At 36.4% G+C, this 25,586-nt stretch overlaps 1 protein-coding gene and 1 non-coding gene across 2 annotated transcripts in view; one reads left to right on the forward strand and one right to left on the reverse strand.

The window, feature by feature from the left end:
- The window catches only part of RP1 (RP1 axonemal microtubule associated), a 249,468-nt gene extending 224,886 nt beyond the window's left edge, over positions 1-24,582 (forward strand). Inside the window, exons 27-29 of the mRNA XM_049782407.1 lie at positions 9,483-9,561; positions 20,526-20,607; positions 24,477-24,582. Coding sequence (XP_049638364.1) covers positions 9,483-9,561; positions 20,526-20,607; positions 24,477-24,582 — 267 coding nt within the window. The remainder of the gene's footprint in view (positions 1-9,482; positions 9,562-20,525; positions 20,608-24,476) is intronic.
- LOC126021146 (small nucleolar RNA SNORA51) lies at positions 5,601-5,733 on the reverse strand. The gene has a single exon (XR_007499755.1). It is a non-coding gene; the product is annotated as a small nucleolar RNA SNORA51 (small nucleolar RNA).
- Positions 24,583-25,586: the final 1,004 nt, after the last annotated feature.

Below are 25,586 nucleotides of genomic sequence, written 5' to 3' on the forward strand. Positions count from 1 at the left end.
CATTGATAAAAAATAGCTAAGGAACTTTATAGATTCAAAACTATATTTACCAGAAGAAATAAAGGGACTAACTTAAAGCATGCTCTATTCCACAAACAAGGCAAACTTTTAAGAAAATTTACTTCAGGAAGAACTCATACTCCTAAATACATGTACATGATAAAAATAAATATATAATTAATATGAGGGTCCAGCAATATACTTAAAACAGCTACTAACAGATTTGGAAGAAAACATTTGGGAAGTAAAATATGTAGCTGAAGACTTCAACAATGCTCTCTCACCTTTCAACTAGATTAATAATCAACAATAAATGACCTGCTTTGAATAAATGATGGAAGAGGCAGATTTAGTATATATGCTATGATAGTATATATATATATGTAACATATATATACATATATACATATATGGATCTTCTAATTAGATAAATCTGCTTTAATCCTTAAGGATAATCCTTTGTATGGAATTTCCTTCTTTTACCTTGCTGCTTTCTGTATTGTATCCTTATCTATGGTTTTCATCATTTTGATCAGGATATATCTTGAATTATTTTCATTTGGATCTCTTCTGGCCGGTATCCTTAGGGCCTTTAGGATGTGGGTACATGTGGTCTCCAGTTCTGAGACCATGACAACAATGATATATTAAAAGCTGAATACATAGTCTCCTCCAAAGCATACGGGAGACTACATGCTGGGCAAAATTATAACTCCATAAAATCAAATGGATAGAAAGTATATCAACTCGCTTCTCAGTTTGAGATAAATTGAAAATAGAAGTTATTGGGGCCAGGAAGGTGGTGCTAGAGGTAAGGTGTCTGCCTTGCAAGCGCTATCTAGCGTAGGACGGACCGAGGTCCCCCTGGCATCCCATATGGTCCCCCCAAGACAGGGGCGATTTCTGAGTGCATAGCCAGGAGTAACCCCTGAGTGTCAAACGGGTGTGGCCCAAAAACCAAAAAAAAAAAAAATAGAAGTTATTCAGAAACAAAACAGAGAAAAAAACCTCTAACATCTGGAATCAAAATAGCTCACTATTTAACAACCATTGTGTCATAAAGGAAATCAATGAGAAATTCAAAAGAATCTTGGGAAAAAAATGAAAATAAGCACATGAGCTACAGAACTTGTGGGACACAGCAAAACAGGATTAAGAGGAAAATTGTAACCGCAAGCATCTGGAATTAAGAAAACATTGAGAAAGAAAAGGCTGACTTCACAGATTGAGAAAGTAGAGAAGGACCAATAAAAGTTGAGCAAATCAGATAATTAAAATCAATAACTAAATCTTTAAAAATAAACAAGATATATGTATTTTAATATATAACCATTATTTAAGCACCATGATTACAAGCATGATTGTAGTTGTGTTTCAGTCATAAATAGAACACCCCCTTCACCAGTGAAACTTTCCCATCACCAGTAGAAGATAGATAAATCACTGGAAAGACTGAGGAAAAGAGAGGGAGATAGAGAGTGTCTAATAAAATGAATAAGAAATGTAAGGGGAGGGGCCGGAGAGATAGCATGGAGGTAAAGCGTTTGCCTTTCATGCAGGAGGTCATCGGTTTGAATCCCGGCATCCCATATGGTCCCCCGTGCCTGCCAGGAGCAATTTCTGAGCCTGGAGCCAGGAATAACCCTTGAGCACTGCCGGGTGTGACCCAAAAACCACACACAAAAAAAAAAAAAAAAAAAAAAAAGAAATGTAAGGGGAAACTATTTAACAAACACCAGAAATTTAAAAAAAAAACCAAAACACTGTTTTATGGGGGGAGGTGGGCCACACCAAGTGGCACTCTGGATTTACTCCTGGCTCTGCACTCAGAAATAGGTCCTGGCAGACTCAGGAGACCATATGGATGTCTGATAACAAAATAGGGTCAGTGCCTGGTAGGCTGTGTGCAAGGCAAATGCCTACCTCTGTACTATCACTCTGGCCCCTATTTTGAGAATCTTCATGCCACAAAACCTAGGACCTAGGAAAAATATTTAAGTATCTAAAACCCTAAAGTTCCCACAGCTGAAACAAGATAATCTGAAATACTTGAGCAGATTTAGCACTGTCAAGGAAATTTGAGATGGTAATTAAAGACTTTCCGAAAACCAAAGCCCAAGCCAGATGGCTCTTGAATATTTTCAAACCTTTAAAGTGAACCTACAGCTAATCCTGCAACCAGTCCAGGAGTCCAGGAGACTGAAGAAACATAAACATTCTCAGTTTCTGTGAAACTAACATCACTCTGATACCAAAAGCAGACAAGAGACACCTGAGAGAAAGAGAGAGAGAGAGACAGACAGACAGACAGACAGACAGACAGAAATAGAGATAGATAGATGATAGAGAGAGAGAGAAAGAGAGAGGAGAGAGGGGGGAATTACAACTTGGTATTCTAGAACACAGATGCAAAATCCTCACCAAAATTAGCAAAAAGAATCCATTAATTCACTAAAAATATTGATAAACCACTAGCAAAACTCACAAAGAAGTGAGAGAGAAACGAATAAACTGGATTAGAAATGAAAAGGGGAGATCACGACAGATATTGCAGAGATTCAAAGGGTAATCAGAGACTACTTTGGGAAACACTATGCCACAAAACATGAGAACCTGGAAGAAATGGATAAATTTTTGGACTCATAATCTGCTCTGGTTGAACCAGGATGATTTGGATATCCACCGTATCCAAATATCACTATTGAGGAAATTAAAATGGTAATCAAAATCTTCCCCAAAAAAGAAGTCCAGGCCCAGATGAATTCACGAACGGATTCCTGCAAACCTTCCAAGAGGAACTACCACCGATTCTTTTCAGGCTTTCAGGAAATTGAATCACATTGAAAAAAATGTGGATTTTCATAGAAGAACAGAGACACACAAGTATAATTTTATAGAACCACTATTATAAATATTATAAATATTTCTCTGATGACGTACTGAGCACCAATGGCTACGTGGATCGATGGACTTAGAAAAGGAAACCGGGGCTGGAGAGGTGGCACAATCAGTAGGGTGTTTGCCTTGCACATGCTAATTTAGGACTGACCCCAATTCGATCCCCTGGCATCCCATACGGTCCGCCAAGCCAGGAATGATTTCTGAGCACATAGCCAGGAGTAACCCTTGAGTGTCAACGGGTGTGGCTCCCCAAAAAGGCCACAAAAAAAAGAAAAAAGTGGTCTTAAGATTATTTGCAGAGCTGCTATTCCTGCTATCGTGTTTCACCTCCTTTTAGCCCATTGCACAACAGGTTTTATGGTGGCCATAATAATAAATCCTTATATAAAAATGACAAAATACTATGGAAAAATATTTAGAGATAACATAATTTATATATATATTTATATATAAATATTTAGAGATAATATAACATATACTACATCTTGAATTGGGAGACCTAGGATTATGAGATTCTTATTTCTCTCTTGCTTTATTTATAATTTGATATAATACCAGTATAGGAAAATAATTCATTGCTATAGCAATAATAATACTAAAATACCTTTAATAATAAAAATTAGCCATCTATTTTGAGTTTTTTTCTGAAAACACAGATAAATATATCCTAACTAAGCTTAAGGATTATTGGGGGAAAACACAAAGCTGGAGGGAAGAATTAAGCTAACAGATATCATGATTTATTTCAAAGTTAATGTAATTCAGAGTAATAGTTGTTATAAGGCAAGAGTAGTAGATTAAAGGAAGAAGAACCAGAATAAAACATAAAATGTTCATGACAGTTTCAGGAAAGGATAACTTTTTAATAATTTCTGAATGTAAAATGGGTTTCACCATAGGGAAAATTTAGAAATAGTAAGCTCAATTCTGTATAAAACATGCAATAAGGTTCATGCAAATAACATAAAAGATGAAAAAAATATTTTGAATATATCAAACAATCAGATTTTCAAATATTTTAATCTTGAGAAACATAGATAACAGATATCAACCTCTACCATTTTTCTTTTTTTTTCTTTTCCTTTTTTTTTTTTTTTTTTTTTGTTTTTGGGCCACACCCGGTGACGCTCAGGGGTTACTCCTGGTTATGCGCTCAGAAATCACTCCTGGCTTGGGGGACCATATGGGACACTGGGGGATCGAACCACGGTCCGTCCTAGGCTAGCGCAGGCAAGGCAGGCACCTTACCTCTAGCGCCACCACCCGGCCCCAACCTCTACCATTTTTCAACACATAATTCAATACATTCATACTGTGCAACATTACTTCCATCAAATTCCAAAAATTTCTTCATCTTGCATAACTAAAACTCTTTGATAAGGAATTGGAATGGAGCAAATCTATAGTGAAGAGATCTCCAGTCTATCATAGTGCATATCAGTTGCCACTAATGTGGGCAGAACAGACCCTACTGAAGTAGGATCAAGATTGTTTTAAAAACAATGACCCTTCTGGGTATTATTAACATACTGTCTTATCATTTTCTTAAATCCTGCAGATGAGTGAGACTATTCTGTGTCTATCTCTGTCTCTGCCTCATTTCACTCAGCATGATAGTCTTCATGCCCATCCATGTATAGGCAATTTTATGACTTCATTTTTCTTAACAGCTGCATAGTATTGCAAGGTGTAGAATTACCACAATTTCTATAGCCACTCATTTGTTGTAGGGCATATGGGTTGTTTCCAGATTCTGGCTATTGTTTAAATAAAGCTGCAATGAATGTAGCAATACAGAGAGCATTTTTGTATAGTGTTTTTGTATTCCTAGGGTATATTCCTAGAAGAGGTATTGCTGGATCATATGGAAGCTGAATTTCAAGTTATTTTGAAGAATAGCCCAATTTTTCTAGAAAGGTTGTACTAAACAGCATTCCCACCAGCAGTGAATGAGAGTTTCTTTCTCACCACATCCATGCCAGCACTGGTTGTTTTTTCTTTGTAATGTGTTCAGGTTTCTGACTTGAGATGATATCTCATTGTTGTTTTGACCATGATATGAAGCTTAGCACAAAAAGTGGTGAGTGAAAATAGAGAAATAACTGCACTAACAACTACCATGATAACGATAGTGAGAAAGAGAAATGGAATACCTGTCCCAAAGACAGGTAGAGGGTGTAGGAGGGGGGAAAGAGGAACACTGGTGGCAGGAAGATGTTACACTGATAAAGAGTGGGTGGTGTTCAGTCAAGGACTGAAACCCAACTATTAACATTTTTGTAGCCATGGTGTGCAAATAAATTATTATCAGAAAAAACAAATGACAAAAAACAAAATAGAGATAAATTTGAATATGATCCCAAAATATGACTTCTGTTAAATTTCCTTCCTTCACTCTTTTTTCTTTACCCAGATCCTAGTAACTACCACTTTCTTTTTATCTGTATGACTTGGACTCATGGTAGAACCTTAGGTGCTTTCTTTTTATTATTGGCTGATTTCACCTAGCAGGAAGTCTTCAGTATCAATTCAAGTTGTAGCCTGTCTACAAATTTTCTTTTACAAAAGATTGAATAAAATTTCATTGTATGTACCACATTTTGAATAGAATTCTAATGTATAGGCCACATTCTGTTTATAAATCCATCTGTTTCCCTTACATGTAGCTTAGATGGCTCTCATCTTTTTTTTTTTTTTTTTTTTGTCCCCCAATTCACAATACATACCCGGCAAGGGGCCTGTGTTGAGGTGTATATGGGGTGCCTTTACTGTACCTCCTCTTTCTATACAGCCAGTGTAAAGAACACAGCCTGTGGTAAGAATTGGGAGGCCTTATTTTATCTTTTATTTATTTTTTTCTTTTCTTCAGGGCAAACTAAAGTTGTTGTTTTCTTTTTGTTTTTTTTTTTGTTTTTTTTTAAGTAAGAATTCATTTAAAGGACAAAATTGATTAACATAATAAGGTAAACTAATATAACATAATATAGTGACATAACATAACATATAATATAATTAATATAATAATAATACATGTAAGTCAAAGAAAGTTTCTGATTAAAAACACAATTTTCTTTTTTTTCCATAATGGCTTACATATCTTTCACTGTAGTATTTTGGGTACATATTCACATTAAATCAGGGGAATACCCATCACCTAATATGTCCTCTTCTCAATCAAAAATCAAATATACTGAAAATAGGCAGAGTCCTGTCTAGAGGCTTCCAACCTCAGTTTGAGAGAGGATGTGAAAAAAGTAATTAAAATACCACAACAATACACACACACACACACACACACACAAAAATATCGAATTAAATAACCGATAAGCACCACAACAATAAAAACAGGCACCACACAATAATCTCGGTTCTGAAATCAAATCATACTCAAGTGCAAAAAGAAAGAGAAAGACAAAACAAAATAAAATAAAATAATATTGGAGACATCAACCGTAATCTCCACACCAAAATAAAGACGTCAAAAAAAATAGATCATTTATTCTCCTCTTTTGATTAATGTTACTGCTATCAACATTTTCCTAGAGACCCCAGCAATGATCACTGGTTGGTTCTCCTATCCCACAGCTTCCAACATCATTTTGGAAACCCCCTCTTCAAAAAGAAATAAAAACAAAATATAGAAACATAAAGAAAAATGAGACATTATGCTTTCTTTATATTTAAGGCTCTGCTCCTTAATATAGCACTAAGATATTAAAAGTATCACAAAGTGGAGGGAAGACAAATACATGTGAGGCAAGAACTTGTTTCCAGTCTACATATAGGATGCATGCAAATCAAAATAAAAACACAAACAACACAATTTAAAACATAATCATGGCACTTGAGTATGTTCTTTAACATAAGGTTGTACTAGACAATATACATGGAAAGTTCCCCATTTTGCTAATAACCAGGACAGGAATAAAAATCATGATAAAATAGCATTCTTTGTAGTTAGCTAAACTTAAAAAAGGAATGTTGACACAAGTATGGTTAGCCTGGGGAGACCAGACTAAATCTTTTGCACTGTAAATAAAAAGTGGATTGTGGAAAATCTACTAAATCTATTAAAGCTTTATCATGTGGCAGAGACAAAAGAACACAAATATCTATCTACCCACCCACCCATCCATCTGTCCATCATCCATGCATGCATGCATCCATCCATCCATTTGACTGTCTGTCTATCTATCTATCTATTTATCTACCTATCATATATCTATCTACTATCTATCATCTATTTATAATCTACCTATATAATCTATCTATATACCTATCAACATACTTATCTACCCACCAACCCACCCACCTATCCATCCATCATCTATCTACCTACCTACCCACACACTCATCCATCTGTCCATCCATCTGTCTGTCCATCTGTCCATTCATTTATCTATCTATCTATCTATCTATCTATCTATCTATCTATCTATCTATCTATCTATCTATCTATCTATCTATCTATCTATCTATCTATCATCTATCTATCTATCTATCATCTATCTATCTATCTATCTATCTATCTATCTATCTATCTATCTATCTATCATCTATCTATCATCTATCCATCCATCCATCCATCCATCCATCTATCTATCTATCTATCTATCTATCTATCTATCTATCTATCTATAATCTATCTATAAGCCCACCCACCCATCCATCCATCTATTCATCCACCCATTCATCTGTCATTTATCTATCTACCTATCAACATATCTATCTAGATCTATCATCTATCCACCCACCACCTCCCATCCATCCATTCATTCATCCGTCATCTACCTACCTACCTACCTACCTACCTACCTACTTATCTATCAACCTATATATCTAAATCTGTCTATAATCTATCTATCATCTATCTATCTATCTATCTATCATCTATCTATCTATCTATCATCTATCTTCTATCTATGTAGAGATATAGGTAGATATACAAAAAGAAAAGAGCACAAAAACATTCTGAGAAGAGTCATTTGTAAATGACCCTACTTGTAAGTTACCATACTTTTAAGTGATTATTGCTCATCATCACACTAAATAAATAATATTGATTAATTTTCAGAAATAAATATTTAGGAAAAATACTGCAAAAGATACATGATTGAATTTCATAAAGGTGCACAAAAACAAACTAGACAAAACAGGAAATAAGGCCCCATCTGATTTTGTTTATAAGAACAGATACACAAAATACACCTAAAAGTGATATCATGTCAATACAGTGGTGACTTTTAGAAGATATTATGATTAGCACACAGGACCTTGAGTTATTATTAACAACTTGTTATATGCATCAATGTGGGAACTGACTTAATGTACATTTGATTTCTAGTAAGCAGGTTATTTTTAAACTGTATGGATTTAATGCATAGATACTTTTTGAAGCAAAATCTACTAAGAAGCAAACAACAATGGTTAGGCATCATGCACTTTGTAGGCAGCTTGAGTTTGAGTCATGGCTTGGTCACTCACTAAATGATAAACTTGAGCCAGTAGGCAATTTAACTCTGCATATCTCCTGGTCATTAAAATAAGAAAATAAAATTTTCTTCCATGATGTATTACTCTTAGCTAATGTATTAATACTTGGAAATAAAACAGAAGTGCTATACATAAAACGGACTATTCTAGGGGCAAGAGCAGTAGCGCAGAGTGTAAGGCACATGCCAGCCTAGGACCGCGGTTTGATCCCCCAGAGTCCCATGTGTTCCCCCAAGTCAGGGCAATTTCTGAGTACAGAGCCAGGTGTGGCCGAAAAACCAAAAAAAAAAAGAGGATTATTCTAGATAATATTACCCCTAATATTAAACAATATCACTAGGTAATATTAGCTATCACTAGGTAATATCACAACTAATGTAGTTGCAGGTTTTTTGTTTGTTTGTTTTTGGTTTTGGTTTTGGTTTTTGGGTCACAGCTGGCAGCGCTCAGGGGTTCCTCCTGGCTCTATGCTCAGAAATCACTCCTGGCAGGCTCGAGGGACCGTTTGGGATGCCGGGATTGAACCACCAACCTGCATGAAAGACAAACGCCTTACCTCCATGCTATCTCTCCGGCCCCATAGTTGCAGTCTTAATCTGATTAAATATCAAAAATCACAGAGCTGAAGAGATACTACAAGTGAGTGCTGGATTTGCATGCTACTGACCCACGTTCAATCCCCGGCACCACATATGGTTCTCTGAGACATTGCTAAGAGTGATCCCTGAGCACAGGATCAGGAATAAACCTGGAACACTGCCAGGTGTGGCTGAGAAACACAAACCCATAAATATTTAAAATGATCACCAAGTAGCTGAGAAGAGAGAGAATAATATATTTGTATTTGTGAGAGCTTTGGAAGTAAAAATAGCAAGTGATGTGGTCCTCTGCAATTATAAAATAATGACATTCATACTATTGTAAACTATACAACATTAATAAAACTAAATTGAAAAAATAGTTGATAATCTTTATAGTAGTAATAATAGAGTAATGCAGTAATATCACACTTTCAGGGTGGTATTTTTCTAGAAAAAATTTCTAGAAAAGAAATATAATAATTGTTGAATTTATTTGTTCACGTACAGGTTGATATATTTTCCATTGCAGCAGTAACTCTTGGAAAATTGACAAAAGCTCTAATAAGCCATGATGGGACTGGTCCAGGTAAGATTTCTTTTTTTAGAAAGTTTGTTTTGCAAATTTATTAAAAGTAGCACAGAGGTAGGTGAAGTAAATGCATAGGTCACTTGAAGCTAAGATAAAATAAAACATTTAGTTTTTGAAATCCATTTTAGGGGGACTGGAGAGGTGGTGCAGCAGTAGGGTGTTTGCCTTGCATGCTGCTGAACTAGGACAAACCAAGGTTCGATCCCCAGGCATCCTATATGGTCCCCCAATCCAGGAGTGATTTTTGAGCATATAGCAAGGAATAACCTCTGAATGTCACAGGATGTAGCTCAAAATAAAAAACAAACAAACAAACCAAATAAAGGTCTTATCAGTGACAAAATAACTTATTCAAATCCCTTCTCTTGGTTTTATAACAAACCAAGAACTTTTATTACATCTCAGGAATGAATTGCTGCCCCAAGAATTTATTGCCATGTGAGAATCTTTCCTGTCTGCCTTGCCTGCCTCACATTGAAAATTTTAATTTACTGTTGAAATAAATATAATAGGACTTCAAAAAATAAAAAAAACAATTTTGCTCATTTATGAGTTACCAAAAAAAATAAAGAAAAGAAAAATTAACACTGTTACAATGACTGTCCTAGCTGAAACATTATAAAGGTGTATTCTTCAAGAACTTAAACTCTACTAAAGTTTAATTGGAATCAGAAGACTTTAATAGCATGGGTTGTCCTGAGGGGGAAAAATATAGGATGGGGAGTACTATATTTCCTGGCTTTAAGTTATACTATTCTTATAGTAAGCAAAAAAAAGAAAAAAAAAAAAAACCAATTGCCTTAACACTGCTCTCATTTGCTATTGGTTGGAATGTTATCTGATTCAGCTTCAGTGGAAAATAGAATAGAGGTTTCACACACACACACACACACACACACACACACACACACACACACACACACACACACACACACACAAAGAATCAATAATAGAATTCCAGAGAACCTTACAGTTCTACTTGGAATCTATCCTCAAAACAGAACATTATATTTTTGAAAAAATATATATGTATATCTGTGTTCTTTGCATCACATAGTGTTTCTAATCTGTAGCAATTTAATGATTCATGTGAAATAAACTAAACTTTTTTGTTTGTTTGTTTTGGGGCCACACCCAATGACGCTCAGGGGTTCCTTCTGGCTATGCGCTCAGAAATTGCTTCTGGCTTGGGGACACTGGGAATCAAACCCAAGTCTGTCCTGGGTCAGCTGCGTGCAAGGCAAACACCCTACTGCTGCACTATTGCTCTTGGCCCTAAGCTAACCATTTTTAATATAAAATACTTTACTTTAAGACCATGTGTGACATAGTTGATACTAATACATTTGTTTTTATTTAAATATAAATGAAATTACTAAAAAAGAAAAGAAAGGAAAATTAAAGACTACAGCAACAAGAGCATTTGTGAAAAATATTGTATCTATCAATGAAGCCATTAAGTTATTGTAAGAAGGCTTAGGTCCCAGTGGTCCTCAAACTATGGCCCACGGGCCACATATTGTATTTGTATCTGTTTTGTTTCTTCATTGCAAAATAAGATATATACAGTGTGCATAAGAATTCGTTCATAAGTTGTTTTTTTTTACTAGAGTCAGACCCTCCAATGATCTGAGGGACAGTGAACTGGCCACCCTGTTTAAAAAGTTTGAGGACCCCTGTTAGGTTATGTTGCCATTGATCATTCTGTTACTTCTTTTGTTTCTGAATAATAGGTGGCTTCATATACATATTGGTATCGAAATTAGTGTATTCCTAGGGGGAATCACAGTATTTAAAAAATCTTGGAGCAGATGCATGGCCTCAAATGCAGTCAAGAAGTCCAGGAATTCCAATCATTATTGCTGATAATGCAGCTTTTGTGAGATATGGTTTTGCATGCCAGGGCTTCCAGAAGTATGAGAAGGAGATAAGAATGAGTGCCTACATTCGCTCTGAAAAAATCCTGGTGATGTCAGGTCAAATAGGATACTCACTTACTTGAAGTTTGGGCCAATTTGGTGTCTCTGCAGAGAGCCATAGATGACTGATGAAGCAACTATTGTGGGGCCTTAGATATAGCACAGTGGTAGGGCATTTTCTGTGCACATGACCCACCCAGGACAGACCTGGATTCAGTTCAATTCCTGGCATCTCATATGGTTCCCAGAGCCAGGAGTAACTCCTGAGAGCCTCTGGATGTGGCTCCAAAACAAAACAAAAAGAAGCATCTATTGTGGATGCAGTAGACATGCCTTTGTCAGGGTGGGGTCCTGGTTTGCCCTCTTCTCCTGAAATTGCCTGCTTTGAACTGCATGGCCAGTGTATCTACAATTTTCATGACTTCGTTTACATATCTTTAGAAAACAGAGCGAGTCTGCGGAGTTGGCTGAGTGCAGACTTGGGTATTCTGATTCATGCCATCCCCTGACGACTTAAATATACTGTTTCTGATGTAAGGGCTTTTCGCTCTACTCTGAGCAGGTTGTTAGAGGCTGTGCATGGATGTAGATGTACATAGATGTAGGCCCCTCTCCTCACAGGTGCCTTGTAGAGGCAGGAAGCTGGAAGATAAGTAGCTTATATAGTCTCAGATGTATAAAGTTTGAAATGAGTGCTGTATCTGACAACATGCAAGGTTGCCTTGTCTAGTCCCAGAAGAACCTGATGTTCCTCCTCCAGAAAGAAATGAAATGCAATAGCTGGGCTGAGGGATTAGCCCAGGATATGGTAAGATACTTGACTATTGGAAGACTATTCTCTAGTGCATGTGGTGATTTGGCTCTTTGGAACTCAGCTTAAGAAAGCTGAAAGCTGGGGATGGAGTGGTAGCACAGCAGTAGGATGTTTGCCTTGCATACAGCTGACCTACAATGGATGCAGGTATGATCCCTGGCGTCCCAGATGATCCCCAGAGCCAGGAGCGATTTCTGACAGCAGAGCCTGGAGTAACCCCTGATTGCTGCTAGGTATGCCCCCACCCCCCCAAAAGGAACAAAACAAAACAACAACAAAATAGAAAGCTGAAAGCAAATGGTAAAAGTGCATTTTAAGGGGCTGGAGAGATAGCATGGAGGTAAGGTGTTTGCCTTCCATGCAGGATGTCATCGGTTCGAATCCCGGCGTCCCATATGGTCCCCTGTGCCTGCCAGGAGCAATTTCTGAGCCTGGAGCCAGGAATAACCCCTGAGCACTGCCGGGTGTGACCCCCCAAAAAAAGTGCATTTTAAGTTTTATGAAGTTTTTTTTAATATTCTGCCACTTTTTTATTTTAGAACTATTAGAATGACTTTCTTTTTTATTAATAATTTTTATTTTGAACAAAGTGGATTACAAATCATTCACAGTAGTATTTTAGGTACATTGTGACATTGAATCAGGGGCATTTCCACCACCAATGTTGTCCTCCTTCTCCCGCCTCGTTCCCAGCATGCATCCCACATACTCCTCCTTTGCCCCCCCACCCCCAGGCTGCTAGTATAAGTGGTCCCTTCTGTGTCTAGCTTGTTGTAGATTGGGCGTTGATTCTGCTGTCCTTGGCTTTGGATTTGGTGTTTAAGTCTGATCCTTTTTTTATTTCTACTCAATGTTCATACGACTGTTTTATCTCGGTGCCCTCCTTTATTCCCCCCTCAATTTGTGAGGCAGAACAAGATGGTTCAAGTTATGTGGTTCTGTTTGAAGGTAAGAAAAAAAAAAGAAAAAGAAAAAGAAAAAGGGGGCACAAATTCAAACAAGCAAAAAACGGGAAGAGTCCTTCTAGAGACTATAAAAATAAGTTTAAGAAAAAAAAAGAAAAAGGAAGGAAAACATAAAGTAATAAAAAAATTAACCTCCCAAAACAAAAACAAACAAACAAAAACCTGAAAAGCACCACAGCAATAAAGACAACAACCAAACACTAACCATGGTCCTGAAATAAAGATGAATCAAAGCACAAGGGGGAAAAGGCAAATAAAAGAAAAAAACAAGGGCCAGAGAAATAGCAAGAAGGTATGGCATTTGCCTTGCATGCAGAAGTTAAAATTCTGGCATCCCATATGGTTCCCTGAGCCTGCCAGGAGCGATTTCTGAGTGTAGAGCCAGGAATAACCCCTGAGCACTGCCGGGTATGACCCCCCAAAAAGAAAAAAACAAGCAACAAGCAACAACAATTACAAATAAACAAACAAAAATTTAATTCGTGCTATTTTTTTTTTTTTTGCATAGACACAGTAAAAATTGCGTTCATTAGAGAGGGAATTTCCCTGGCCTAGGATACAAGGTTTCTCCGCTCTTGAAGTTTACTGTCATGCCCACTTTTTAATGAAAAAAATTAATACTGGGTGGTTGCTATTTTTCTCTTTTTAACCTCTTCCACATTTAGGTAAGATACAATTTGATAACCTGCCACCCATTTTGAACCTAAAGCATCACTAAAAGCAATGGTTCTTCTACCTCTCTGTGCTTTGTTTACAGACTCTCTCAAAGTTACCCTCCTGAATATTTGAATCATTTCTTTTAAGAATTCTCTTGCTGGGGCCAGAGAGATCGCATAGAGGTAAGGCGTTTGCCTTGCATGCAGAAGGTCAGTGGTTTGAATCTCTGCATCCCTTATGGTCCCTCGAGCCTGCCAGGAGCGATTTCTGAGCATAAAGCCAGGAGTAACCCCTCTGAGCGCTGCCGGTTCTTGGATCACACTAAGAACCAAAAAAATCACTTGCTTTTATAATAACTTTTGCTAATTAATAGATATCTCTGAAAATACTGAAAATACACTTGATAATTTTAGTTGACTTTATTTTCATTCCCTGATATCTAGAGAGTGGACATTCTTTTATTTTCAATTATCTATTGAATTTACTCTTCTGTAGAAATACACATATTTGACTATAATTTATATAATAAAGGCAAAAACAACTAATGAAATCCTTTAAAAGGGTTCTAAAATAAAGGCTTATTAACATTTAGATAACAATACAAATGTGAACCATTGTGATGGCTTTGCTACAACCAGTACACAAAGATCCATGCATCATTCATCTTACGACACAACCACCGAACTCAAATTCTTTGATCTCTCAGACCTGGTCATATCACAAAGGAAAGAGGAGGGAGTTCTCAGCAACAATGTCTCTTAAGTTCATGAAATGAAACTATCCTTATGCATTCTGTTCTTTATTTACTGAGAAAGTAGGTTATATAGTTATAGCTGCAAAGATTCTTGGGAAATAGGAGCCCCTGATTTGTAGTGATTTAAGAAGAGAACAAAGTAGTGTTAACTCTATAAAACTTTTCCAGTTTGTGGTACCCTCTAATAAACTTAAATTATTTGTTGGTATGGCAGTTGGATTTTAACAGTGTGGTATTTTATCTAGTAATCAGCATAGGTTGCATCTTAAGAAAGCTTTGTCTACTCTTGGAGTTTTCTGACAGATGACAGAGATAAATATGCATATATGTATGCATTTTATGTATATGTATACATGCATAGAAAATCTTTTTTCTAAGAGTTAGACATTTACTCCATTTGCAGGTGATTGTTATGCTACATGAAGAGAGAATGAGATGTCACCTTTTTCCACGTGAATAACCAACTACACTACTGTCACTTATGCTTTCTTTTCTGAAAAGCTTGCCTTCATCATCTTTGAACAATTTATGAATGCAAACATTTCAATTGATTTAAGACTAGTTTTCTTCGAGAAAAATGCAGTCTAAGGAGAGAAATATGTATATTATAATTGAAAAAATTGAAGACTTTATCAGTGAAGGCTTCAACCCAGAAATGGCTGCATATGTCATAAAGGTACATCTTGAACAGGGACCAATAACTACTATTGTCATGTTTGTTGGTGATACTTTATTGCCCATCTCTCATAGAGTTTATACACAGACAGAAAGGCCTACAGTTCTTCTGATTCCTCTCCTCCTATTCATAAACCTACATAATATCTTGTATAAATGTGTAGTTCAAAAATGAGACTGCATCCAATAACAAAAAATATAATGCTGAAAGTAAAGTCCAAATCAAGAACTATATGCCCCTGAGAGATATTTGAGAGATATCAAATAAGTTTCTCCAGGCCCTTAGTGAAGGGGCCTATGATCTCAAGAGAGGAAGTGGTCATGACAATAAGATAAAATATCACAGAAGAAGTGATGCATGTAAATTCTTACATTAATACAACTCCAGAAAAAAACTTTATCAGAATATCATAAAGGTTAAGACACATAGAGGATAAGATAATGGAAACTCATTAAAATTCAAGTTTAAGAATTTACTAGGATGTAGAAAAGATGCTTGCTTTATATTATATTTCAAAAGTTTAAAAGGTAATTTGTTAATTTTGAGTTTGGGTCATAGCAGAAGGCTGTTCTGTGTTTAGGGGTTGCTCCAGGGGGGTTTTAGGCCCAGGTGTGGAGACTATGTGGTACAAGGGAACAAATCATGCCTCCTGCATGCAAAGCATGCACTTAGTTTCTGAATTATCTCTCTGGCTCCTATATATTCACGAATTCACTGAAAGTTTTGGATCACTATTATGCATAATATATTCTAAAGCACAAGAGAATACTAGATGAAATAAACTAGAAATGGAAACAGACACACAATATAAACCTAAAAAATGTCAGACACACAATATAAACCTAAAAAAATGTCAAGAAGAAATGAGTGCTAATTTTTCCAAGGATACACATTTGACCCACGCAGAAAGTTTTGTTTGTTTGTTTTAAGTCACTGTGAAATTACAAAGTTATTTATCTTTGGGCTTTAGGAACACAGTATTTTAATATCAATCTCTTTACCAGTGTTCACTTTGCTCTACCAATGACCCTTCCCAATTTGCCTCCCACTTGCTAGTCTGCTTTCATAGATGTATAGATATGTGTTTATTGCATATACATAAATATATATGCTGCATACATATATATTTGTAATGTAGGTTACAGTGTTATTGCAGTAGGGTTTCATACATAACACTGAACCATCTTTCAGTACCACCCCTTCTACTGGTTAAATGTTTTCCTCCACCAAGGGTCCTCGTGCCCTTCCCCTGCCCTCACTCCCCAGGGCAATACTTCCTTTTAATTGCAAGCTACAAAGGAAAAGAAAGAAGGTATTTGTAGTTCAAACTAACCACAATAAGGTTTTTAACAAAGAAATTCAGATTTTTAATTATCGACATATCTAACATTGAGAATTAACTCATAAAATATTCATGTTACTATCACATTTTTTTTCTTTTTGGTCCTAGGACAACAGCTGGTGGTTCATAGAAGCTCATCTGGTTTGTTGCTGAGGATGGTTCCTAAAAGTGCTCAAGGAATCATATGCAGTGCTAGGAGTTGAACCTGGACCCTCTGACTGCAAAAAAAAAAAAAAAACAAACAAACAAACAAACAAACAAACAAAAAAAAAACACTTCAGGTTTTGAGCTGTCCCTCCGGTTCTATTTTTTATATATGAAAAATATATTCTAACTAGGAGAGCATTTATAACTAGGAGAGCTTAACAACCCAATATCTGTAATTTCCCCATTGTTTGCTAATGGTACAATGTCAAGATGACTTTCATAAGACTCATCAACCCAGCTTAGAGCAAGGAATGCTTGCAACAAACTTGTTTTATAAAGTATGTCACTTACAAGTCTTTTTGGTTCCATCTATCAAATTCTATCAACCTTAATTCCATATTTTTTAGTTGTATCTTTACACATACACAAATATTACCAATATTACCTTACATAGAGACATATGTTTCCTTTATTGTACAATATTTTGATAGCTGGCAAGATAAATCTTCTACTTGATCCACATTTAGGCATGCCTAGTTTAGCTTTACTCATTCACATATATTTTTTGGTGGGGCTCATCCAGTGGCACTCAGAGGTTACTCCTGGCTCTGCGCTCAGAAATCACTCCTGGCAGGCCCAGGGAACCTGGGAATTAAACCCAGGTCCATTCTCAGGTTGTCCACGAGCAAGGCAAACACCCTACCATTGTGTAAACACTATGGCCCCTCATTCAAATATATTTTATCATTTTGTTGTCAATTTTTTTTTTTGTAAAATCCTCTAGTTTGAAATAAGTATTTTGAAGTTTAGGACTTATTTGTGGAAAAGAAACATCTCTCTTCTTTCTTTCTACCCAAGAATATGGAATGACTATATATTTATGTATTTTTGTTGACATCTTTTAAATTCAGATATATATTTCCATAAATTATGTTATATCTGTTTTTATATTTATACAAGGCTTTGTATTTTGTATAGCTACTCATTTTTCTCATCTTCCTTAATTCTGTTTCTAAGTTCTTTTTGATTTAAATTTTGAAAGCCACTTTGTACTTGAATAAGTTTCTTATAATTTTTAGCCACACCCACTAATGCTTAGGGCTTCCTCCTGGATTTGCACTCAGGGATAACTTTTGCTGAACTTGGGGGACCACTTAAGGTACCAGGGATGATACTTGGTGTTTGTGTGTAATGCAAACTTCCTATCAACCTTACTATTTTCCGGTCCCAAATAAATTTCTTGTTCACAACACATACTACTTTCCATTTTTCTTTTTTTTTACCTACCTTTTTTGATAATTTCCTTTTGTTTTCTTCTTAGTTGTATAGACAAATGCAAAAGGTGCATTTTTTTTCCTTCGGTGTGTTGACAAATGCAAAATCTTCACCATAATGAGTGATGGGAGTTTTGAGGAAGAATGGTGGTTGAACTGGTGAGGGATGTAGTGTTGGAAGTACATGCAAGAGAATACATCATTAACAGTATTGCAAATCACAGAATCTCAATCAATAACATTCAATAAAAAATTAAATAAAAACCGGGGCTGGAGAGATAGCATGGAGGTAAGGTGTTTGCCTTTCATGCAGAAGGTCATTGGTTCAAATCCCGTCATCCCATGTGGTCTCCCGAGCCTGCCAGGAGTGATTTCTGAGCGTGGAGCCAGGAGTAACCCCTGAGCACTGCCGGGTGTGACTCCCCCCCAAAATTATATAAAAACAAAAAGAATGCACTGACATATCTTCATGCAAATTTACTACTGAACTTCACTTCTATGAATTAAATAAAATTTGTGTTCCTTCGGTAAAACACTCCATGACATTGAGACTAAAGGCATCTTCAAGGAGAAAACTGCATTTTCCAAACAAGTGGAACCAGAGATCAACAGATGGGAATACATTAAACTGAGAAGCTTCTGCACCTCAAAAGAAATAGTGCCCAGGATACAAGAGTCACCCACTGAGTGGGAGAAACTATTCACCCAACACCCTTCAGATAAGGGGCTAATATCCAAAGAAAAAACATCTAATCCCATCAAAAAAATGGGGAGAAGAAATGAACAGACACTTTGATAAAAAAGAAATACAGGGGCCCGGAGAGATGGCACAGCGGTGTTTGCCTTGCGGGCAGCCGATCCAGGACCAAAGGTGGTTGGTTCGGATCCCGGTGTCCCATGTGGTCCCCCCGTGCCTGCCAGGAGCTATTTCTGAGCAGACAGCCAGGAGTAACCCCTGAGCACTGCTGGGTGTGGCCTAAAAACCAAATAAATAAATAAATAAATAAGAAAAAAAGAAAAAAAAAAGAAATACAAATGGCCAAAAGGCACATGAAAAAATGCTCCTCATCACTAATCATCAGGGAGACGCAAATCAAAACAACAATGAGATACCACCTCACACTGCAGAGATTGGCCCACACCACAAAGAATGAGAACAATCAGTGCTGGCGGGGATGTGGAGAGAAAGGAACTCTTATCCACTGCTGGTGGGAATGCCGCCTAGTACAGCCTCTATGGAAAGCGATATGGAGGTTCCTTCAAAAACTGGAAATTGAGCTCTCATTCGACCCAGCTATTCCACTCCTAGGGATATACCCTAAGAACACAAGAATACAATACAAAACCCCCTTCCTCACACCTATATTTATTGCAGCACTATTCACAATAGCCAGGCTCTGGAAACAACCAAGATTCCCTTCAAAAGATGAATGGCTAAAGAAAACGTGGTACATATACACAATGGAATATTATGCAGCTATCAGGAGAGATGAAGTCATGAAATTTTCCTATACATGGATATACATGGAGTCTATCATGCTAAGTGAAATAAGTCAGAGGGAGAGAGAGACTGGCAGAATAGTCTCACTCATCTATGGGTTTTGAGAAAAATAAAAATCATTTGTGTAACAATCCTCAGAGACAATGAGAGGAGGGCTGAAACATCAGCTCACTCCATGAAGCTCACCACAAAGAGTGGTGAGTACAGCTATAGACATAACTACACAGATAACTACCATAATCAAGTGAATAAATGAGGGAACTGGAAAGCCTGTCTGCAGTACAGGTGGGGGTGGGGTGGGATGGAGGGAGATTGGGGACATTGGTGGTGGGAACGTTGCACTGGTGAAGGGGGGTGTTCTTTACATGACTAAACCTAATCACAATCATTTATGTAATCAAGATGTTCAAATAAAGAAGGAAAAAAATAAAATAAAATTGATATGACATAAAAAAAGAATTTGTATTCTTGATTGATAATCTTCTTTGGTCCTCTACTTCCATGTCTGAATAATTAGGTAATCTCTCATCCCTGCTTTCAATTCTCCACTGGTATATCTTGGTTGTGCATATCATTGTACCCAAATTACCTGATAAGTGCACTTTTTAAAAAATTTTTACTGAGATCCATGTAAATTACAAGTCCTTCATAGTTATATTTAAGGTACATGGTGACAGTGAATTAGGGACATTCCCACCACCAGTGTTAACCTCCCCCTGCTCCTGTTCCCAGCATGCTTCCCTTATCTTCACCCTAAGCTCCCTGGACTGACAAAATAACAGGTCGCTTTTCTCTATAGCTCTGACAAGTGTACTTTTTAAAAAGAACATTGACAAGTCTTTCAATCAAATCACAATACTAGTGTATTTTATGCCAAAGAGTCAAAGAGATTTTCTTTGTCCATTGACACAGGTAATGGATGGTTTCTTGAGAGCATTGTTGTTAAGTTTGAGGAAGAAGATGGCAATCAAGAGGTGCTATTTCCCTGTCACAGGTATGCTGCTACTTAACTCATCACTAGACAAAATCATGCAACATCTGTGTAATTCTTTCCAGCTGGGTCATCAACTTACTTTCTGTTATTGGGTCATATCTTTCTCTTCTTTCAAACCAGGGAAGAAAACATCCTTCTCCCAGAAATTTTGTCTCAATACCAAATCTCACTTTATGTGTACTGTTTAGTATCTTTCTTTTCTGTAATAAGCATTCTGAAATGGAAAGAAAACTGGTAAGAGATTATTAAACTATTTGTTAGCTTAAGGAAAGGAACTTTTTTTTTGTTCCACCCCCAGTGACTACAGGGATTACTCCTGGCTATGTGCTCAGAAATTGCTCCTGGCTTGGGGGACGAGATGGGTTGCCCGGGGATCGAACTGCCGTCTATCCTGGGTCAGCTGTGTGCCAGGCAAATGCCCTACCACTGTGCCATTGCTCCAGCTCCAGGGAAAGCTACTTTTACCAATTTTTCTGAGGCTCAATTTACTCATATGTTAAGCAAAATAGAAAATACCTGTTGCTTAAAATTTATTTGAATCATTTAAAATCAAATGCAAGTATGTATGTGAATTTGATTACTAAAGCATTCTTCTAAATGGTGTAGATGCAAATAAAACGAGGAGAGTCGGGTCACAAAGGTGACTCCTTGGTTCAATCGCCATTCATGGTGAATCACTTGAATTCTGTTTAATCATAAGAATGATGACATCACTCCAACTGACTTAATATGGGTTTTATCAATAAAATAGCAAATACATCTTGGTTAAAAGATGTATTGTGTTGCAAGTCAGCCCCCGAAGAGGTTGACTGATAGAGGGATGGAGGATGAGGCCTTTCTCCTCCAGCTCGGACCACACGTCTGTCACCCTGTTCCTTGTTCAGTCGGCGGTTCTGAGGTGAACGCGGCGGGAAGAAAGCCAACAGGCAGTCAGGCTTCCGAAGAAAACAGCTCTTTATTCCATGAAGAGGCCGAAGCCAAAAGGCCTAAGAATAGGCCACAGGAAAAAAAACCCTCACCTTCTACAGACCCTTGTTTTTATGCCCGAGAATCAGGTACCACCCAATGGTGAGATCAGGTACCACCCAATGGTGGGAGCAGAATCAGGTACCACCCTAGGGTGGGAGCAGAATGCCAGGTCACACCCTAGGGTAGGGCACAATCACTGATCAGGGTAGGGTCAGTAACACAATAATCCCATTAAAATGTTTACATACACAACAGTATTGTACAAGTGGAAACTAAAATAATAAAAAATTAATTTACCTTTATTATACATTTCTATGTATTTATTATCATTCTTGTTAATTTCCATTTGTTATGACTTCATTTTAATTAAATTTAATATATACTTTTTGTTATTGTACAATTAGCAATTGGCTTCCTTTCATGCCACCTTCCAAAAGATAGAGGAAAGAAAGAGAGTCACTGATATGGCAGTACAGTTCATTCTTCAAAAACTCACATGAGATCAAATGTAGGGGCCTAAAAATCACGATGGAGTTATTTGTGTAAATATGTTCACGGAATCTTTGAATCATACTTTGCCTTATTCACTTATTTGCTTCTCGTGCAGAAGCATTGTGCATCTCAGTTGCTAGCACTATGCCACATTTATATGAAAAGAAAGAACCTAGAGGCTCCTACTTTGTAATAGGCTAGGCAGAAAGATAGTGATAGTAAATGAAACTGAGAGGCTGGGAATGTTTGAGTTTACCAGGTGTTTTGCCATGAAAATTCTCTAGAGAAGATGTTCTCACATATGCACAAAGGCACAGAAGTGGAGTAAATTTTTTCTTGCAATAGTTTTGATCCTTTAAAGCATGCATTCTTTTAAAACTTTAGAGGAGTCATATTAAGAACAAACAAAATAAACCACATATCTTTTATTTATTACTTTTCTTACAATACATCAATGTAAAATAATTATGTATGATAATGGTTATTGCCTGTTTTGTGACTTTCAAACTCTGCAAAGAAATCTTATCTATTTATTTTTGTAAGAAACCTTTTTATTTATCATTAAGAAACGAAAAGAGCAGAGATTGAAGTTGTTCAAAATTGGATTTCAGTTACAACTTCTTCACTGCAGTGTTATGATTATTGGTTTAGTCTTATAACAAATGGCAAGACTGGTGCCTCTTCTATAGGGTTGTTTGAGAACTTTAACAATGGGCATAAAATGTACCTACAAAATGTCTTGCAATTATTGGAAGCATCATAATGTTAAATTAGTTGCGAAATATAGGCAACTTTTTTTTTTATTTTGGGTCACTGTCGCTCTGGCCCTATAGGCAACTTTTGATCTTAAAATTTTTTATTCCTCTCATTGACAAGAGAAGAAAGGGTTATTTCTAGACCATCCCTTCATGAAACACTAATCTTTCATGTACATGCCTCCCCCACGATCTTTGGTACCTCACAAAGAATGGATTTTTTAATAGGCACGCATTCTATCACTATAGTTATATATCTCAGAGATTATTTAGATTGACTTTATATGTGTAAATAATTGAATTATACGCATTTATTCCAAATATCCAATTGTAACTTTTCAAAAATTAATGAATCAGGCAGCTTATCTATCAAGGACCAAAGTTCTCCAAAAGGTATATGAAATGAAATACGTTTAGAGTCAGATAAACGTAAGATAAATAAAGAGAGAATAATTTTAGGTTTAGGTAACCTACCTAAAGTTAACAGAAAAAGGTGAGTGACTAACTCATTTTCCTCTGATAAATGGGAAGAATTTATTAGTACAGACCAGAAAATTTTGTGTATTTCTGGAGGCAATTAAAGCTGTAGTTCCAATAGAATTTAAAAACTATAGTTAAGTTAGGCAGAACTTCTTGGAGTAAAATATACTTATACTTTTCTTTGCCATTTTTTTCTAACATTAAAAAAACATGATATTTTGAATTTACTACAATGAAAAACATTAAAATGAATGCACACATATGGAATATACATATCTGTGAACATATAAACATGTACATAAGTGTACAAATAAGTCTGTTTATCATATTTCTTAGAGTGTTCTTCTAAGTGTTTATCATATTTCTTAGAGCTTTCTTTTAAGTGCCAGATCAACACAACAGAGGTTAAGGCTCTTGCCCTGCCGGCACCTGGCCAGGGCTTGGTCCTGGCACCCTTTATGATTCCCCAGGCTAACCAGTAGAGATTCCTAAACTCAGAGCCAGGAGTAAACCCTGAGCACTGCCAGGACCCTAAAAAAATTCCCAAATGAGTGCATTCCTAGAACCTAAAATTTTAGCTTTCGTATACATTTACGAGTCACATGAAAGAAGAAAAAGAAAGATTTTCATTGAAAAAATTTGAAATAGGGGGGCCAGAGCAATAGTAGAGTGGGTATGGTGCTTACCTGCCATGCATCTAACCCAAGGTCAGTTTCTGGCATGCCATATAGTCCCCTGAGCCCACCAGGAGTGATGTTGAGTACAGAGCCTGAATAAGTCCTGAACATGGCTGGCCCTGAAACAAAACAGAACAAAAAATAAAAGAAAGAAAACGAAAAGACAATTTCAAGTAAGAGATGTTTTCTGGTTTAAACCAAACTAGAATATTTCTAATGTTATTATAAGTATTTCTAAAATTCAACATTTTAGGACAAACATGTGGGCCATGAAATTGCCTATGTAAAAATACACAATCATTTTGTGTATTAGTGTTATGATTATAAAGAGTGAGTTTAAATATAAAAGCTAACATACTTTAAAAAAAATCCACAATTTTTGAAATTTTTTCTGAAGGCCCCATTTGCGTCCTTCCTGTACATTACTTTCTGTTATATGTAATATGCCTTCTTTAAATAATCTCAAATATTGTTTTGTTCTCTCTTTCCATGACAGATGGCTAGATGAGTACCAAGATGATGGCAAGACTGAGAGGGAGCTACTCCCAGAAAATTGTTATAATAATAGTACCCAAGGAGAATTTACATCTATGTCCCCCTGAAGGGATCAATATATCATTCCACTATGATTTCGAATGTTTGGACTGTGGCAATGTTTTTGTGCACTTCTGTATTGGCATAAACCTGGATGAATCAGATTATATTGATGAATATATTGCTTTAAGAATTTTAAATGTTTAGTGAAACATCAACCAACAATTATCCAAGACCAGGTCAAAAGATCTGCACAATTTCTCATTCTTTTTTTTTTAATTTTTTTTTTTTTTTTTTGGTTTTTGGGTCACACCCGGCAGTGCTCAGGGGTTATTCCTGGCTCCAGGCTCAGAAATTGCTCCTGGCAGGCACGGGGGACCATATGGGGCGCCGGGATTCGAACCAATGACCTCCTGCATGAAAGACAAATGCCTTACTTCCATGCTATCTCTCCGGCCCCAACTCATTCTTAATCTTCTCATTTCTTATTTTACAAAACTGTTTCCTAAAATTTTAGGAAGGCTTAGTTAATATAATCAACATGAAACATCATAGGATTTAATAAATGTGATAAATAATAATAAATAAATTATTACTTAGAATATTTTCATTTTAAAATGGGAATATACTTTGCATTAGTTGAAAATTATATTTCAACTATTTCAAGAAATATTAGAACTATTTCAAGAAAATATTAGAAGAAAACAATTAATTGGTTTAAATTGTGTTCCCAGGAACTACGCACTTGTTGGCTATCTATCTTTTGTGACATGTTAACTGAGATTCTTTAGACAATATATAGAATTGTATCAAGAGTATAGACAACAATAAAATCATCCATCTATTCATTACTTCCCCAAATTGTTTTCACAAACTTAGCAACTCAGTGGCATCTGCAGTTTCTCCCAATCCTTCAAATAGGCATGTGAGGGACAAGTTATAGAATAGCAGAGGAAGTCTTGTCTTGCATGCAATTTTCTCAAATTCAATCCCTGGCATCCCATATGTCATACCCCCCAACCCCTTTACTGTCAGGAGTAATACCTGATTGTAGAGACAGGAATAACCCGTG

The sequence above is a fragment of the Suncus etruscus genome, chromosome 10 (assembly GCF_024139225.1).
Source record: "Suncus etruscus isolate mSunEtr1 chromosome 10, mSunEtr1.pri.cur, whole genome shotgun sequence".
In the NCBI taxonomy this organism is placed as follows: domain Eukaryota; kingdom Metazoa; phylum Chordata; class Mammalia; order Eulipotyphla; family Soricidae; genus Suncus; species Suncus etruscus.